Source organism: Enhydra lutris, unplaced genomic scaffold (genome assembly GCF_002288905.1).
Source record: "Enhydra lutris kenyoni isolate GAN:26980312 unplaced genomic scaffold, ASM228890v2 scaffoldscaffold7, whole genome shotgun sequence".
Classification (NCBI taxonomy): Eukaryota; Metazoa; Chordata; class Mammalia; order Carnivora; family Mustelidae; genus Enhydra; species Enhydra lutris.
Window position 1 is genome coordinate 3,085,364 of NW_019154091.1, and position 17,386 is coordinate 3,102,749.

The 17,386-nt window shown below is 36.6% G+C and overlaps 1 protein-coding gene across 1 annotated transcript in view; it reads right to left on the reverse strand.

Annotated features, from left to right (window-relative positions):
• The window catches only part of LOC111142085 (choline phosphotransferase 1), a 39,110-nt gene that overhangs the window by 16,983 nt on the left and 4,741 nt on the right, over positions 1 to 17,386 (reverse strand). Inside the window, exons 2-4 of the mRNA XM_022495036.1 lie at positions 8,850 to 8,997; positions 8,402 to 8,543; positions 2,103 to 2,187 (exon numbers count right to left, since the gene is read on the reverse strand). Coding sequence (XP_022350744.1) covers positions 2,103 to 2,187; positions 8,402 to 8,543; positions 8,850 to 8,997 — 375 coding nt within the window. The remainder of the gene's footprint in view (positions 1 to 2,102; positions 2,188 to 8,401; positions 8,544 to 8,849; positions 8,998 to 17,386) is intronic.

Sequence of the window (17,386 nt, forward strand, 5' to 3'; positions counted from 1 at the left end):
TAATGCATTTTGAAAACAGGCTATGAAATATTTTACCAACATTTGTGGAAACTACAGATTAACAAATTTAGAAAATCTACATCTAAAATAAGTATTCTTGTTGGTAAAAATAAACAGGTGTGCTTTCCTCCTATGGTATTACCAAAACATTGAATGAAATGATTTTAAGATTAAATTCTTTCCCGTTATAAATAAATCAATTAAATTTAAGACAACAACATCTGACTTAATAACCTAACTGCCTGCCTCTAGGTCAACATTCACCTTTTTTGGGAACCAGCTGAGCAGTGAACATAGAAGACACATCATATCCCTCTAGTGTATTTTAGAGGCCTACAGTAGCATATCTTTGATTCTATTAGTCTTCTAGAATGAGAAGGAATATGAATGGCTTAGGAAATGTACCACTACTTAAAAATATGCTTCAAGTCTGAGCCAGTGATATGAACTGTAATTGGTAATTCTGAAACTATACTACAGGGAAATTTTACTATTTTTTAATAGACAATTTTTAGAGCAATTTTGGATTCATGACAAAATTGTATGGAAAATACATAAACTCCCTATATACTCCCTGCCTCCGCCTCCCAATGCCTCCCCCCGCCCATCAACATGTCCCACCAGAATGTTACATTTGTTGTAATACATGAACCTACACCAATACATCAATATTATCACCCAAAAACTATAGTTCACATAACAGCTTACTCTTGGTGATACATACTTTTTATGAGTTTAGACAAATGCATAATGACAAGTATCCATCATTATAGTATATCACACAGAATAGTTTCACTGCCCTAAAAATACCCTGGGCTTTGTCTATTATTCCTCCATTCCCCATCACCTTTGGTAACTGCTGATCTTTTCACTGTCTCCATTATTTTGCCTTTTCCAGAATGTTATATAGTTGGAATCATATAATATATGTAGTCGCCTTTTCAAATTGGTTTCTTTCACTAAGTAATATGCATATAAGGTCCCTCCATGTCTTTTCATGTCTTGATAGTGCTTTCTTTTCAACATTGAATAATATTCCATTGCCTGTATGTACCATAATTTATCCATTCACCTACTGAAGGACATCTTGGTTGCTTCCAAGTTTTGGCAATTACGAATAAAGCCGCTGTAAACATCCGAGTTCAGGTTTTTGTGTGGACATAAGTTTTCCGCTTATATGGGTAAATATCAAGGAGCACGGTCGCTGGATCCTATGGTAAGAGTATGTTTAGTTTTGTATCTCTTACTATTTTTACTGGAGGTATATATCTGAGTGATTAAAAACACAGAATCTGGAATCTGTCTTCTTAATTCCAGTACTTACTAGCTATGTGTCCTTGGACAAATTACTTAATTATTCTAAGACTTACTTATAAAACAGAATAATGATAGTATCTATTTCATAGTATTGTTCTGAGGGTCAGATAAAACAGTGATGGTAAACTGTGGGAACATAAGGTGTTCGTTCAATAAATGTTAGTTGTTGGCTGTTGATATTGTCCTTATTATTCTTATATCTATGGGCAGGAGGTTGTGAGTCAGCAAGTGTTATGGGTCATAGAGACAGAATAATTTATTTCTTCATAAATTCTCTTTCTATGCAAAGCATGGATATGTAAGAGTGGCCTCCCAAGAATTAACTTTTATCAGAATACTGAGGCCAACGGGGCAGAAAGTAAAAACACTCCTTAATATGGGCAACTTTACCTCATTGTAGATTATTTAAAAATGCAAATTATTAACTTTTCTTTCCTAATATTGAGGGATAAGTTTCAAAAGTAAAATATTTTACTGAGTTTACTTTTTTGTATATCTATTTTATGAGATAAATTTTGGCCTGGAAAAGGTAGTTCAACTAGTGTGTTAAAATTTTGTATTAAGGTAATGGGGTCATTTTCTTCTATGTGGTAATATATTCATGCATAGGGGAAATTGCCAAAATAAGGTATATAAGACAGTAAAATTATAAAATGAAGAAAAAAGGTTAAGAAGTGGTATGATCATTAAAAACAATGCCAAGAATTTCTGAAGAAAATTAACAATGCATTTTTTCCTAAATATTTGTTAAGTACTGAAATGTAAATTTAAATATTCAGATTCACCGTATAGTCCCACATTGTTGCTCCTCCAAATGTAGACAACACGAAGACCATCACTAAAGCTAACTGAATTTCAGTTACATCCACTCTAAAAAGAAAGGACAAAGAATAGAAAAGGTATTTGTAAATAAAATTCATAAATGTGAAAGTCAGTTAACCATAGGTTAAATATCAAAGATAGAAGAATCTTTTCAGGCTTAGCTTATTTTACCTTTTGTTCCATCACTGAATTATCAATTTACACGATTAAATGAAAAGCCCACTGAACAACATGTGCTCACATAGAGGTAAACATTAGGATATGCACAGGTTGGGATGGGGGTAAGCTTGTACAGCATGTATAAAATTGCTGAGAGCAGTTATCATTGAGATTACAGAAGGATTTTACTTTCTACTTTATGTACTTCTGTAAAGTTTGAATTTTTAAATAATAATCATGTATTACTCTTGTAATGAGGAAAAATTATAATAATATAAAAACAACCAGATGACTTAAGACAAATTGAAAACACTCCCAAGTGAATTTCAGTTGAAGAATAGGGAAAGTTAAAACAGCTTTATTAGGTTACTAACAGTCACTACAGCTTTTTGGTTTCCATAGACATTTTTCCCCTAATATATGAACATACTTAAGTTCATTTAAAAAAAAAACCCACTAAAACAACATCAGTCTCCAGTCTGCATTGCCTGAAGCTATCGACTGACTCTCTTATCTCCTTTGCTCCATACACAGGCTAACTGAAAAGTAGTTCACATTTGTAATTTCCTCTTCTTCATATTTGCTGCTTAATCCACTGTAGTCTGGTCTTTGGCCCCATTCTACTAAAATTGTTTAAGATAACAATGTTTAAGGTAAACAATGACTTCCAATTTATCAAATCTAAGGGATATATTTCAGTTAATACCTTGGTTAACTTCTCTGCAATACTTAAAATGCTGATCATTCCCTCTTTCTTAAAATGTTTTGCTATGTTCTTGTTTATTCCATGCTCTCTCCTGATTCACCTACCTTATTGGAAGCTCTTCTCAGGCTCCCTCCTAGACTGCTGCTTCTTCCACATCTTAAATGCTACTACTTCCAGAATTCCATCTTTTCTCCTTTTAGATTTTCTGAACAATTCTATCTAAGACTACCATCTGTAGACTAAGGACATCAAAATCCCTATCTCCAAATCCACATCTTTTTTTCCTGCTGAGCTCCAGATTTTTTATGTCTATCTACTTTACATCTCTGCGTGGATGCCCTGGAGTCTTTGGATGCTAGAGGAATACTTACTGCTCTGCAAATACAAGATATGCAGCAATTATATGACAAAATAAAACCAGACAGGGAATAAAAGACTTCTAGACTAAGTTACTTTGGGGGCAGTTAGTAGGAGGTGAACTGAACATTAACCCACAAATAAAAAGAAAATGTAAAAAATGATACCCAGTATTTGTAAGACCAGTGACAGGTAAACCAAGGCCTCCAGCAGGAAGTTAGTTGAAAAAGTAAACATAATAATATAACAAGTAGTACTCTGTAGAGAAAAAGGAAGAAAGGTATAACATTTAATGAACATCTATTATGAGTCTAATCAGCTATACATTTTCCGATAAATTTTTTGGAGAAGGAAACTTAAATGATTTTCCATGCCTACACTGGAACAGATGAATATTGCCATAGGAAAATGCCTCAGAGCCAGTACTCTTCCTACTACACTTATGAGTCATTATCAGAGTTTTGTGCTCTTTTTCCAGTAACAAAAGTAGAATTATATTTAATTACCCATAATTTTCCTAGGTTATGACTAGTGACCAGTAGCAACTAGGAAAGCTGGTAGGAAACAGAATAAGCTTTCTCTCAATGAACTAAGTGACCCAAATGAGGATTGAGGTAGGAACCTTGGTTTCATATATGCATCATTCATACCATAGATTTTATATTATTTTTTAAAAGATTTTATTTATTTATTTGACAGACAGAGATCACAAGTAGGCAGAGAGGCAGGCAAGAGAGAGAGGAGGAAGTAGGCTCCCCGCTGAGCAGAGAGCCCAATGCGCAGCGTGATCCCAGAACCTGGGATCACGCCCCAAGCCAAAGGCAGAGGCTTTAACCTACTAAGCCACCCTGGCGCTCCCATACCACAGATTTTAAATTAAACTCAAATCTTCATTCTGCCTCTCTGCCTTTTAAGGATAAACTAAATAAATGATGATTCTTGAGTCTGGAAAAAAAAAAAGCTGAAAGGATATCATACAAAAGAACAGAATCACTAACCAAGTACTCAAACATTTGAGCTATGAAGAAACAGTTGAAGCTTGAAAAATATAGTAGACAAAAGAATATTCTGTATAGCAACTTATAGACTTAGAGAACTCAATAACGGGTCCAAGTTTTTAAAGTTTGGATCCAAAAAAGACTTTAAAGAATACTGGGGATATTGTTCAAGTAAATCCTTAATCCCCAAACTGTTTTCATGGAGGACAATCTACAACAGTGTTATTCAAAGTGTGGTCCAGGGTTTGTAACCAGTTTGCAACGAGACGGGTACAGAAATTGAGAGTAAGCATTTCAAAACTTTTATGATAATTTGACAGAGTAATTTTGTATTTGTTAAATTAAATGAAGTATTGAGGACTGTGTTTTGTAAGTTGATTTTTGTTTTTTGTTTTTAAACCACATGTTATTAGTCCACCATGGACTAAGGGTAGGGGCAGAAACTCATCCTTGACCATAAGGTTTTTTGAGAAATGAACTTGATATCATATGGAAATTCTCATACTTTTGAAATTAAAGAAAACTGACACCAAGTTTAAATGTTCACATGTAACAAAACAGCACAGAATACAAGTAAACACTGGACTTGGTTTAGGTTTTAAAATTAAGCTTTAAGCGGGGTGCCTGGCTGGCTCAGTTGTTAAGCATCTGTCTCCGGCTCAGGGCATGGTCCCAGGGTCCTGAGATCAAGCCCCACATCGAGCCCCATATTGGGCTCCCTGCTCGGCGGGAAGCCTGCTTCTTCCTCTCTCAGTCCCCCTGCTTGTGTTCCCTCTCTCACTGTGTCTCTCTGTCAAATAAATAAATAAAATCTTAAAAAAAAATTAAGCTTTAAGCATTGCTCTATAAAATTGCACAAGGTACTTGCTACAGGACGGCAAACATGCTACAAATAAGATATGCCTTATCCCACATGGCAAACATTAACATAGAGACAGATTTTAACTATAATCCTATATTGTGCCTAAGGAAAATACTAATTCATGTGGCATTGATTAGTAAAAGTTGGAAATTATAGTTAAAAATACTTATTAATATTTTATAGTTTAAATGATCTAATTCAAGGTAACAAATATTTGCACTGAAATCCACATATTTTCAAAAGATAAACATATAATAATGAAAATATCCACAAGTAAAATAAAATAGTATTTCTGCTTCTCTTTTGTACTACTCCAATAATAGAAATGCTATAAAAATTAAGCCTCTCAATAGATGAACATATAAAGAAGATATATCTCACACACAGGTGCACATACAACACACACACACACACACACACACACACACACACACACACACACACACACGGGTTATCACTCAGCCATAAAAAAGAACAAAATCTTGCCATTTGTAACAACATGGGTAGAGCTAGAGGGTAAAATGCTAAGAGAAAGAGGTGAAACAAAGAAAGACAAATACCACAGGATTTCACTCATATGTGTAATTTAAGAAATAAAACAAACAAAATAAAAAAGAGACAAACCAAAAAATGGGCTTTTAATTAAAGAGAACAAACTGATGGTTACCAGAGGGAAGGTGGATTGGGGGATGGGTAAAATAGCTGATGAGATTAAGAGTACACCTATGATGATGAGCACGGACTAGTGTATAGAACTGTTGAATCACTATATTGTATACCTGAACTAATATAACACTATACATTAATGATACTGGAATTAAAAGTCTGAAAAAATTTAGCCTCTCAAAAAGTGATAAATTTTCGGGAAATCGATACCAGCCAACAGACAACTGATACTGACACAGTCTGTTAAGTTTTGCCAAAGGCATGGTTGATGTCCTATATGTAGAGCCTTCTTGTAATGTTAAACTGAACCATCAATCTACCTACTCAATGCTCCATGACATTTTTACTTTGACAAAGTAAAAAAATATACTAGTTATACTAGTATACTATATCCTATACTATATCCTAGTTATACTAGGATCTCTGCCATTCAGTGTTACTATTTAATTTAATTAATTAATTTCAGGGCAAGAGAATCTTAAGCAGGCTCCACACCCAGCATGGAGTCCATGCAGGGCTCAATCTCACAAACAGGAGACCTTGACCAGAGCCAAAATCAAGAGTCAGACAAGGAAGCTTAACTGACTGAGCCACCCAGGCACCCCACAGTGTTAGTATTTTAAAAGGCTGCCTAGCCCCAGCACTGTAGGATCTCCTCCTGCCCCTATGTGCTGGGGCCCCAATCAAAATAGTCATTTTCCTAATGTTCTCAGTACTTTCTTTCCTCATGTTTCTCCCTAGTGCTTCTACTCCAATCAGTCTGGCATAGTCCATTCACAAGAAACTCATCTTTGTATCTCCAGTTCTAGGCACACATTAGGCTCTCAATCAACAGCAAATGAGTGTAAAATTTACAACTAGGCCAGGATGAATGAATTCATTTTAGAAAGATTTTTAATGAAGTTAGAAGCCAAAAAGGTAAAATGTTAGTCATTAAATAGTGACAACAATATTAACCAGAACACTACATTATTATATTACTCTAGTTTACCATAGCCAAGTTCAGCAAATTAAAAAGCACTAGATTTTGTAAAGCTACTTTTCTATTTTAGCATATCTTAATTTATAAATAGATACAGATTCTAAACTTCACATAGTTGCCTTGAATTTTAAGGCAGGCTTTTTGACACTTGGGCTCTTGATCAGTAGATAAGGAATCAGCTAGACTCACATTTTCCATAAAAGCTTTCTTAAGCTAATTCAGACTACAGAGCCCTTCCCCTTACTTAGGATTTCTTCAGTGCTTAAGGAAACCTAGAGCAAGTTATTTTACACTTGGTGATGGACTACATTAACTGTGTCACAGAAGTATTATTTCATCCATTTAGTACAGTATGCCAAAAATCCCTAAAACAGGAATTTTTAAAGAGTGCCTTTTTGTATCCTTCTACAGACTCTAACACATTGCTGATCTCATAGAACTGAACAGCAGTCACTAAGAGTATGGGGTTTGGAATCAAACAGACTTGAGTTTTAACCCTGGCTCTATACTTATTAGCAGTACAAGAAAGTTACGGAATCTCTGCTTCATTTGTACAGAGGAGGTTAATGTGAGGAAAAAATGAGATAATGCATGTAAAGTACTTAGTATAGTGCCTACAACATGCAAGTGCACTAGATGGTAGCTGCAATTATCCCTTAACTTAGAATCAATGTGATGTGTTGCCTAAGGCTTTCCCTCTATTACATGATCCACAGATTTGAGCCTCTCTCATTTTTATCATCATCAGAGGTTTTGGGTTTGTTTTTTGTTGTTGTTGGCTTTTTTTTTTTTTTTTTTTTTTAATTTTCAGAGCTGTTTCTCCTATGTAGCAATAAAAGAGGGGCCAAAAAGAATCAGTAGACATGGGAAGGCAGAGCTGAGAATGAGCCAATGGCAGATAGTTCCTAAAGGATCAGGCAGAGAAGGAGCTAATGGGAAACAGGAAGAGTACTGGGCTCCTGCTTCATGCACTACTTCCTGGTGTCCAAGAAAGAGGCATCAGAGGCTTATCATCTAATGTTCAGCTCTAACATTTTCAAGGTATTTTTACATTATCTCATCAACTGCCTACCACAACTAAGAGTCTCACAATTACCTGTTGATGGTGACTGTTGTAACAGGTGGCCCCTTTTTGGGCACTGAAGATTTGACCAAAAAGGACCTTTAGATTCTGTATTTCATTATTTTATTATATAAGTCAAATGCTGTTTACTTAGTTACTGCATATTCTTTTTCTATATTATCCAGGCCCCTTATTTTTCTCTTTCTCCTGTATAATGTAAGCTTGGGTTAGTAAGTTATTAAAGTGGAAAAAGGGGGAAAAAATAAAATTATTATCAAATATGTAACTATTTATGATGCAGAATACCTAACAAGACTTAACGTGTAGCACTTATGGATGTGCCAATAAATTAAAAGATAATTTAAATTCCTGACTGAAGTTTTGTCCTCCTTATAGATAAGTAAAATTTAAGATTGTGAGAATAAACTGAATTGTATTTCAAAATGTACAACTTAAAAAACATACTTACTTTCCAAACCTCAACACGCCTGAAACGTAAGTCTGCCAATGAGCACAATAAAACATGAACATCCCAATAAAAGAGCAGAAAAACAACCAGTCAGGATGAGTTCCTAAGCGCACTGCAATTGAAGCTCCAACTGCCATAAATACTGAAAGAAACAAGGTTTAAGAACCATTAAGAATTAAAAATAATTAATGAAATAATTGCCATGTACTATTTAGAAATACAATTTTTAAAAAATGTAATCTTGGCATTATAATAAGGTACACTAAAAAAAATAATTTTTGAACATACTTTCAAAATACACTATGCAAATTTGCTCCCAAATGCACACTTACCACCAAAACTGACCATTCAAACAGCTCAGTCCATTTTTAGTTTTTGAGCCATCAGCAAAAAAAAAAAAAAAAAAAAAAAAGAAAGAAAAAGAAAAAGAAAACCTTCATTAACTTACCTGTGGAAAGAGAGTCACAACCATGGTCAAAAAGTTCCCCTAAAGGGGAACAAGAATTTGTTCTTCTGGCTTGTTTCCCATCAATAGCATCCAGTGACTGGTAGATAAAGAGTCCCAGTGCACATAAAAGGTATGTCCAGTATGGTGCCTAAAAATAAACGTAAATAATAAATATTCTTAAAAGACAACAAGCTAGCTTCTCTTTGAAAATAGTTCAACTTAAGCCAATTGACACATTTTCTTGTGTTCTCATCTTACATCACCTCAGAGTGTTATAAAAAACATTCATAACCCTCCTTTTACAGATGAGAACTAAATTGAGAAATCAAATGAACTGTTCTAAGTCATGTGGACAGAGGGACAAAGAAGACCATACTGTGAGAAACACAAAAATTAAATGAGCAAGGATTAGGACACTTATTTAGTTCCTAATCCACAGCTCTTTCAATATATTACTTACATATGGCACTAGATTTGAAATTATTCAGTAAGATTTTGCTATGAAAAATATCTTAAAGACAAACCACAGAACTCTGCTTCCATTCACGATGGAGTATCGGGGAACTGGATCTATTCTCCCACCTTATATAACCAGAAAAGCAGTAAAATAAATGAAGTAAGTTTTCAGACACTGCAGGCAGTGAAGCACTGTGAACCCTGACAGAGGGAAACATGAGGTGAGCCCTGTAACTACTCCAGCTTAGGACCTACAGGCAGACCACAGCATAGGAATGGGGAACCTGAACAGAGCCCAGTGATCTTGCTATGATGAGGAGAAGCGTAGCAGAATTCAGAAAGGTCAAAGCAGCTAGAATTTGTGGAGCACAGTACCAGAGAAAAGAGGAACACAAGATCTACAGAAGGGTACCTTTGAATCTTGGGCTGAGAAGTGACCTGTGCCTGAATGAAATAAAACTATTAACCAAGGCCAGGGAAAGAAACATTGAACAGCACAAGGCCGCATAATTCTTGAAGGCCACATAAAGCTGGGAATTTTTCATGTTCCCACCAGGCACAGCAGAAAGACTTTGTAATACCTAGGACATTGGGTAGAGTTAACAGAAATGTATTGCCTTAGCAGTGGTGAGAAATTAGCCCAAGTTAAACGCCTCTTGGTAGAGTCCTAACAGACATAAAGTCCAGCCTCAAAAGAATCCAACTGGTCCTATTTAACTCAACTATAGCCTGTACAAAGTACAATATCTTAAAGGGATTAAAAAAAATCTAATACCCAAAGATATAAAATTCATGTCTGGTATCTAATCAAAAATTACCAGTCATGCAAAGAGGCAGGAGAATATGTTCTACAACTAGAAGTAAAAACAATCAATACAATCAGACCCAGGAAATGACAGAAAAATGGAATTAGATGGAATTAGATGAGGCCATTAAAAGTTATTATAAATATGCTTCACATGTCCAAGAAGGTGAAAGAAAACATAAAAGACTCAAGTGAAACCCATTAATATTAAAAACAGCATTTGAAATGTAAAATATACTAGATAAAATTGGACAATGCAGAAGAAAAGATCAATGAACTTGGAGACTACTAATGGAACCTATCTAAAACGATGCAAAGAAAGAAAAAAGACTACCAATAATTGATCTGGGTATCACTGACTGGTGGGACAACAGAAGTAGTCTAACATTTTTATTGGCTTCTCGGGGAAGAGAAGAGACAGTTGAACATGAAAAATATAAGAAATAATGGCTGAAAGATTTCCAAATTTGATGAAATTTATAAACTTGCATATCCAAGAAGCTCAAACATCAACCAGAATAAATATTTTTTTTAAAACCCACCAAGGCACATCATAATCAGAAGCCAGAGAAAAACAGAAACATTATATATGGAAGTGTAGATACTGACAGAAGAAAGAGTCTGTAAACTTGAAGACAGATGAACAGAATTGATGCAATTTGAACAAGACAGAGAAAAAGAGACTTTAAAATGACCACTCTTTTCTTCAAGCACTTTGTAAATATACTCTTCTTCCTCAGGGATTTATGTGATGGTACGAATGGTCAACCCAGATTTCTATGTGTTAGAGAGGAAATACAGCAATATTATTAAGAAGTAGGGTTTGTTTGTTTTTTTTTAAGATTTTATTTACTATTTGTCAGAGAGAGAGGGGGAGAGAGCAAGCACAGGCAGACAGAATGGCAGGCAGAGGCAGAGGGTGAAGCAGGCTCCCCGCCGAGCAAGGAGCCCAACGTGGGACTCGATCCCAGGACGCTGGGATCATGACCTGAGCTGAAGGCAGCTGCTCAACCAACTGAGCCACCCAGGCGTCCCAAGAAGTAGGGTTTTGAAGTTAGATCTTGTTTGAGTCCTTGACTCTGTCATTTAATAGCCAAATAACCTTGGGCAAGTCACTCAACCTCTCTAAACCATGGTTACGCACCTGTAGGATATGAATACTCACAGTTCTCTCAGATGAAAAAATTCTAAGATAGCTCTTTACACAGAGCCCGGCACATAGTAAGTGCTCAGTAAAGGTTAGCTATTCTCACTAAGTTGTTTTGTATACTTTCAGTGGCAAATATAATTTTTAAAATACCAATCTATGTATGGTTTATGGGGGAATTCTACAAATATCCAATCAACCTGCTATCTTGTTCCTCAATCTTTCTAAGTAAATAGAAGTTTACTCTGAACTAATTTTAATAAAAACTTCATTTTTAAATATTAGATGCCCAGTATTAATGATGACACTACTAATTGCTTAAAAGGGCTTACTGAGTCTCTTCCACTTAAAAGACAAGCAGCATAAGTTAGAAATAATTGAAGAAGGGAAGCAACCTGAGTTATGAATATACATATTAAAATACCACAGTCAAAGAAACAATAAGCACTGGTGAGGATTTGGGGAAGAAGGAACACTTGTGCACTGTGGGTAGGAATGCAAACTGGCGCAGCCGCGATGGAAAACAGTCTGGAGGTTCCTCAGAAAATTAAAAATAGAACTACCCTAACGCCCAGTAATCACACTACTGGGTATTTAACCAAAGAATATGAAAACACTAACTTTAAAGTGTATATGCACCCCTATGTTTATTGCAGCATTATTTACAATAGCCAAATTATGGAAGCAGCCCAAGTGTCCTTCGGTAGATGAATGAATAAAGAAGATGTGACATATACACAGCCATAAAAAGAATGAAAATCTTGCCTTTTGCAACAACATGTACGGAACTAGAGAGTATAATGCTAAGTGAAATAATCTGAGAAAGACAAATACCGTATGATTTCACTCATATGTTGAATTTAAGAAACAAAATAAATGAACAAGGGAGAAAAAAGAGACAACCCCCAAAATGGACTCTTAACTATGGAGAACAAACAGAGGGTTACCAGAGGGGAGGGGACTGGGGAGATGGGTGAAATAGGAGACGGGGATGAAGGACTACACTTGTGATGAGCACTGAATAAGGTATAGAATTGAATCATTATATCATACACCTGAAACTAATACACGGATGTATGTTAACTATGTTGGAATTAAAATGAAAACTTAGTAAAAAAATTAAAAACTTAAATACTACATTCAATTCTGATTAGCATGTTTTTAAAGGCTTATCTGCAAACTATGAAACAATTAGGAGGGGGCTAAAAAAACAGAATTGGTAAATCCTTACAGCAGTACAAAAGTGGAAAAAACAAAACGAAACAAACCATCTGAGTTTTTCCTAGAATCTTTCTTGAAAGAATACAAAAGTGTTTTGCATAGAACAATCTCAGTGACTCTTTTCAAACTAGTAAATTCTTAACTATTTTTTCCTACTAGGAAAAATTATATTGTTTTAATTTTGATAACCAAAGGAAAGCAAAGTTACATTTCAAATCTATGTAAAATTGGAAATTGAAGTTATTAAAATTTCTAGAAGGACATAAAGTCACTTTTCTGATCTATTTTCCACCAAGTACTTTCCCCTTACATGACAGACTTCTAAAGAACATCATCTACCTGAGAGGTATTCCATTTCTCCCTTCTATGCACAGAACCTTCTTATACTGAGACACTGGAGCCAAGGTCCATGTTAAAAGCCTAATTCTGACCTCCAATTTGGTAGACTGGCAGCAGGCAAGTTCAAAGGTCAAAGTGTTAATGGAAATCCATACTGAGATAAATTTGGTCACTCCTGGACACCACAGTTGAAGGTGGACTCTGCCCATCATTTGGAAAAAGGAAAGGAAGCCTGGTTCACTAGTTTAAAACTACATCATTGAGCTACTAGAGTTAAGATTTAGAGCTTAAATGGGTAAAGAATGCAGGGGAATTTGAACAAGGAAACAAGAGAGGGGGTCTCGGCCTAAATGAAGGTTGAGGCCTGGAAAATGCGAGGTTTACTCATGAATCGGTGACCAGATCCCTGTTGCAGGATCAGAACATCAACAGTAGTCAGATTGGAAAGGCAGTAACATTATCTTAAACAGTACAACAAAGGGCATTTTCCAGCACTGTTTTATTTGATACAGCAATCCACAGAGATAGGGCAGCTATCATGTTCTTTTTATTAAAGTCGAAAGTAAAACTTAGAGAGGGCTGATCACATCCCATCCAGTGGCCAGACTGGGCCTGGGAATCAGACCTGGGTCTTCTGCCCTGCCCTACGATAAGGGCTCCATCAGACCACAGGCTGCAGAGTCCTGAATTCTTACTTCACGGCCTACTTATTCCTTCAGACCTGCTGAGAAGCACTATCCTGCTCACACAATCCAATTTCAAGTGTAATGAGCCTAAGGAAACGGCTGGGAGCCACGTGATGCTTGCCTCCTTTTAAACCCAGGAAGGCACACTAGTCCCCAGTACCTGGTTCATTCCTTTCCAGTCTTCCCAATGCCACAAAGGTCAAACCTATCTTTCCTTTTCCCTGATGTCATCACCTCCAACTCCACCTGAAGAAAGCTATTAAATAGCCTGCAAATTGTTATCTTCCTTCCTAACCTGTTATCTCTGCAAAACTGACTCTAGGTTGGAGATCCAATGGCCAGGAACCACAGGACCCTTCCTTCCAGAAGAATTCTCAAAACAGGTTTAATTACAGAAGAGACTCCAGGTTGAAGGAGGATCTACAAAAGCAACCCCAACTCATTTCACCTTTTCATGTCAACTTACTTTCAAAAATTTTCAACATAAGCATGGAACAGTCAGGCCTGGATTACTCATTATAAAGTCACAAGCAATTTATCAAAATACTACTATAGGAGGAACCTAGTCCAAAAAAGTAGAACTCCTCCAGGTAATATTAGATTCCTAACATTTAAAGTTTTAAATTATATAATTTTCAAAGTATCTACTGTATCTTTTAGGATCAGAATTTAAAGAATATGCCATAGGAAGCTTTTCAGGTCAACCATCAAGACCTACATCAATCTTGTAAATGATGACATGGTATTCAATTATGTGGCTACATTACAATTAAGTGATAACTTCACTAATGATGAATCTTGCATTATTTGATGAAAAATTATAATGTAAGTTTATTCTAGAAAACAAAATTATTACTAAGAATCAATCATAATCCCCAGTCATTTAAAAAAAAACACTAATAAATTTAAATTGCTTTTCAGTTACACCACTAACAAAGAGCTGTATAAAAATAAGTCTTGGGGAAATTTTACTTTTTCAGGTACCTGAATTATAGGTTGCTATTATTCATTTTATAATTAGAGAAACCAGAGTTCTGAACCAGACCATATGGCAGTTGTTCTCATTACAAATAACTGTGTCAGAGAGAACACTCACATATAAACCAATTACTTATCTTCTTTTTTATAAGTGGGTCTGAATGTGCACACATACATCAGGAAAAGGAAGAAAAGATTTAGAAAGTGATCAGTAAGCACATCTCTGCTCACTGGACAAACTTCATTTACAAGCCTGGATCTTAAAATACTCGATTTTCTGGAACACATACTTAGGTCTCCTATAAATGAAAATGTTAGATTAGATAGTCTCCAAGGACCCATCTTTCATATTAGAATATAATTCTCTCATGGGTATGAGGCATGTTGTCTGTTTTTAAAATCTGCTGTACATACCACAGAAGCTAAATTACTAGATGATCTAATTGTTTCTTATCAGGTAAAATGGTTTCCAAAGGGAAAAATTTATGCCCTCGGTTGTTCCTGCAGAGTGGTTAGAAGTGTGCAATCTGGGATGCCTGGCTGGCTCCGTTGGTCAAGGGTCTGCCTTCGGCTCAGGATCTAGTCCTGCACTCTGGGCTCCCTACTCCACAGGGAGTCTGCTTCTCCCTCTGCCTGTCTCTCTCATGAATAAATAAAATCTGGGGGAAAAAAAAAGTGCACAGTCTGGACTCTACCTGCACCCAGATCCTTGCTTTCATCACTAGCTAAGTATGGATGACTTAACCTCCCAGTGCCTCAGTCTCCCTTTATCAAACATACACATAATCACTGCTCCTGTCTCACTGTGAAAATCAAAGTATTACATGGAAAGTGTTGAGAAAAGTGCGTGGCATATGGAAGGAGCTCATTAAGTTTGTTGTTATTATTGTTATTACTGATATAAGACAATTTTAGGTGATTCATGGGTCAACTTTTTATTTTAAAAAGAGCTAGCATAAAAAAAGCTAGCATAGTTATCACATCTATGATTTTATAGGTATTAAGGCTGAGAATGAGTCCATATCTTTAAAAAGGAAGAGATTTAAAGTTGATGTAAAGAAAAATAGTAAATAAAAAATAGTATATATAAGTTATACACAAAAGTAGAAATCTTCCCAAATTAAAGTATAGGAAATACTGGAACTATATAATGCCTATTTATATAAAATTTTTATACTTAAAAAAAATTATCTCTTTGTTTTAAGTGGCCTTGGGTATGAGTTGATACACATGCAAAAAGTATTATATAACAGTAACAGTTGGGTCAGCTGCTAACAGGGAGACTTAATTATCCAAACAGCAATTGACTTCTCTCTCCATAAAAACAGAAAGTGTATTTATAAGAGGTAGGAAGAAAGAAAATTAGAAGACGGATCATGCCTATGTGAAAAAATGTAATGTTATGTGGTTTAAAAAGTGGATTTTCAAAAGAAAATTCATGGCATTTCTAACAGACCACGAATCTGACACTGGTCTAGCCCTGTGGTACGATTAAGAGGTTGTTGACTACGCGCCTGTCGCTGATGGGGCACTTCCGGTTTACAGAGGGAGGGGCCCCACCAGAGGCCTGAAAGGCTCCAAGAGAAGCGGGTGGTCCGGAAGGGTAAGATCATTCTCAGTCTCCAATCAGGAAAGGGCCTGGGGATATACTGGTTTCAACTCAGACCTTCAGGCTTCAGGTCTGGTTACCCGCCAGCTTTTGAGAAGAGCATACCCATTTTCAGGAAATGAAGCAGGTTACAAGCAGGCATTTTATAGAAATGCAGTACGACCAGCAATTCAGGCCCAGCGGGGCTCTCTCCTGACTTTAGAAATCTGTACTCTGAAAGGTAGCTTGCTTTCTTTTTATATTTTCGGGAATAGTCCTTTTTCCCCCTCTTTTTTTAAACCTTTAGTACCTACTAGAGTTCTTTTTTTTTTTTTTTTTAAGATTTTATTTATTTATTTGACAGAGATCACAAGTAGGCAGAGAGGCAGGCAGAGAGAGAGGAGGAAGCAGGCTCCCCACGGAGCAGAGAGCCCGGTGCGGGGTGATTCCAGGACCCTCGGATCATGACCCGAGCCGCAGGCAGAGGCTTTAACCCACTGAGCCACCCAGGCGCCCCCTTACTAGAGTTCGTATTGAAAACGCCAGTCTCTCACTGTGCCCAGGGAAACAGGAAGGCAGAGGGGTATGAAGAGAATCCCTGGGCCAGATGGATCATTGACAGCAACTGTACTGGGTGCTTTCACAGCTGTTCTCTTTAATGCTGCAAAACCCAAGTGGTCAGAGCCTAGGCCCAGGTCAAAAGTCCAAGGAGGAATAGCTTATATAATAAAGTATAGGAAAACCATAGGAATCAAAGAGTCAAGTCCCAAAGCAATTACCTGCAGAAGCTCCCTCCAGCCAAGGCTGGGAAAATGGTGAGGCCAGTGAGCCACCAGGGGTTCGTACAGAAATTGAGGCTGTATTTACCCTCAGGATCAGGGTCCTTCCGGTGCCCCCTTAAGTCCCGAGGCCTAAGTGACTGCTTGCCTCATTTTAGTTCCCTTCCCTGCCCCGCTTTCTCAAATTTCCACCTCAGGAAAGGAGTTGGAGTTTATATTTTGTTTTATTAAGACTAGACCACTCCCTAACAAGAGTCCTGCCTTAATAAATGATGTCTGGTAAGTTACTGATCTGGTTAAAAGAAAATAAAGATGGAGACAGGTAATAAAAAAGGAAATACAGGGGCGCCTGGGTGGCCTGGTGGGTTGAAGCCTCTGCCTTCTGCTCAGGTCATGATCCCAGGGTCCTGGGATCACCCCGCATCGGGCTCTCTGCTCCGTGGGGAGCCTGCTTCCTCCTCTCTCTCTGCCTGCCTCTCTGCCTACTTGTGATCTGTCAAATAAATAAATCTTTAAAAAAAAAAAAAAAGGAAATACA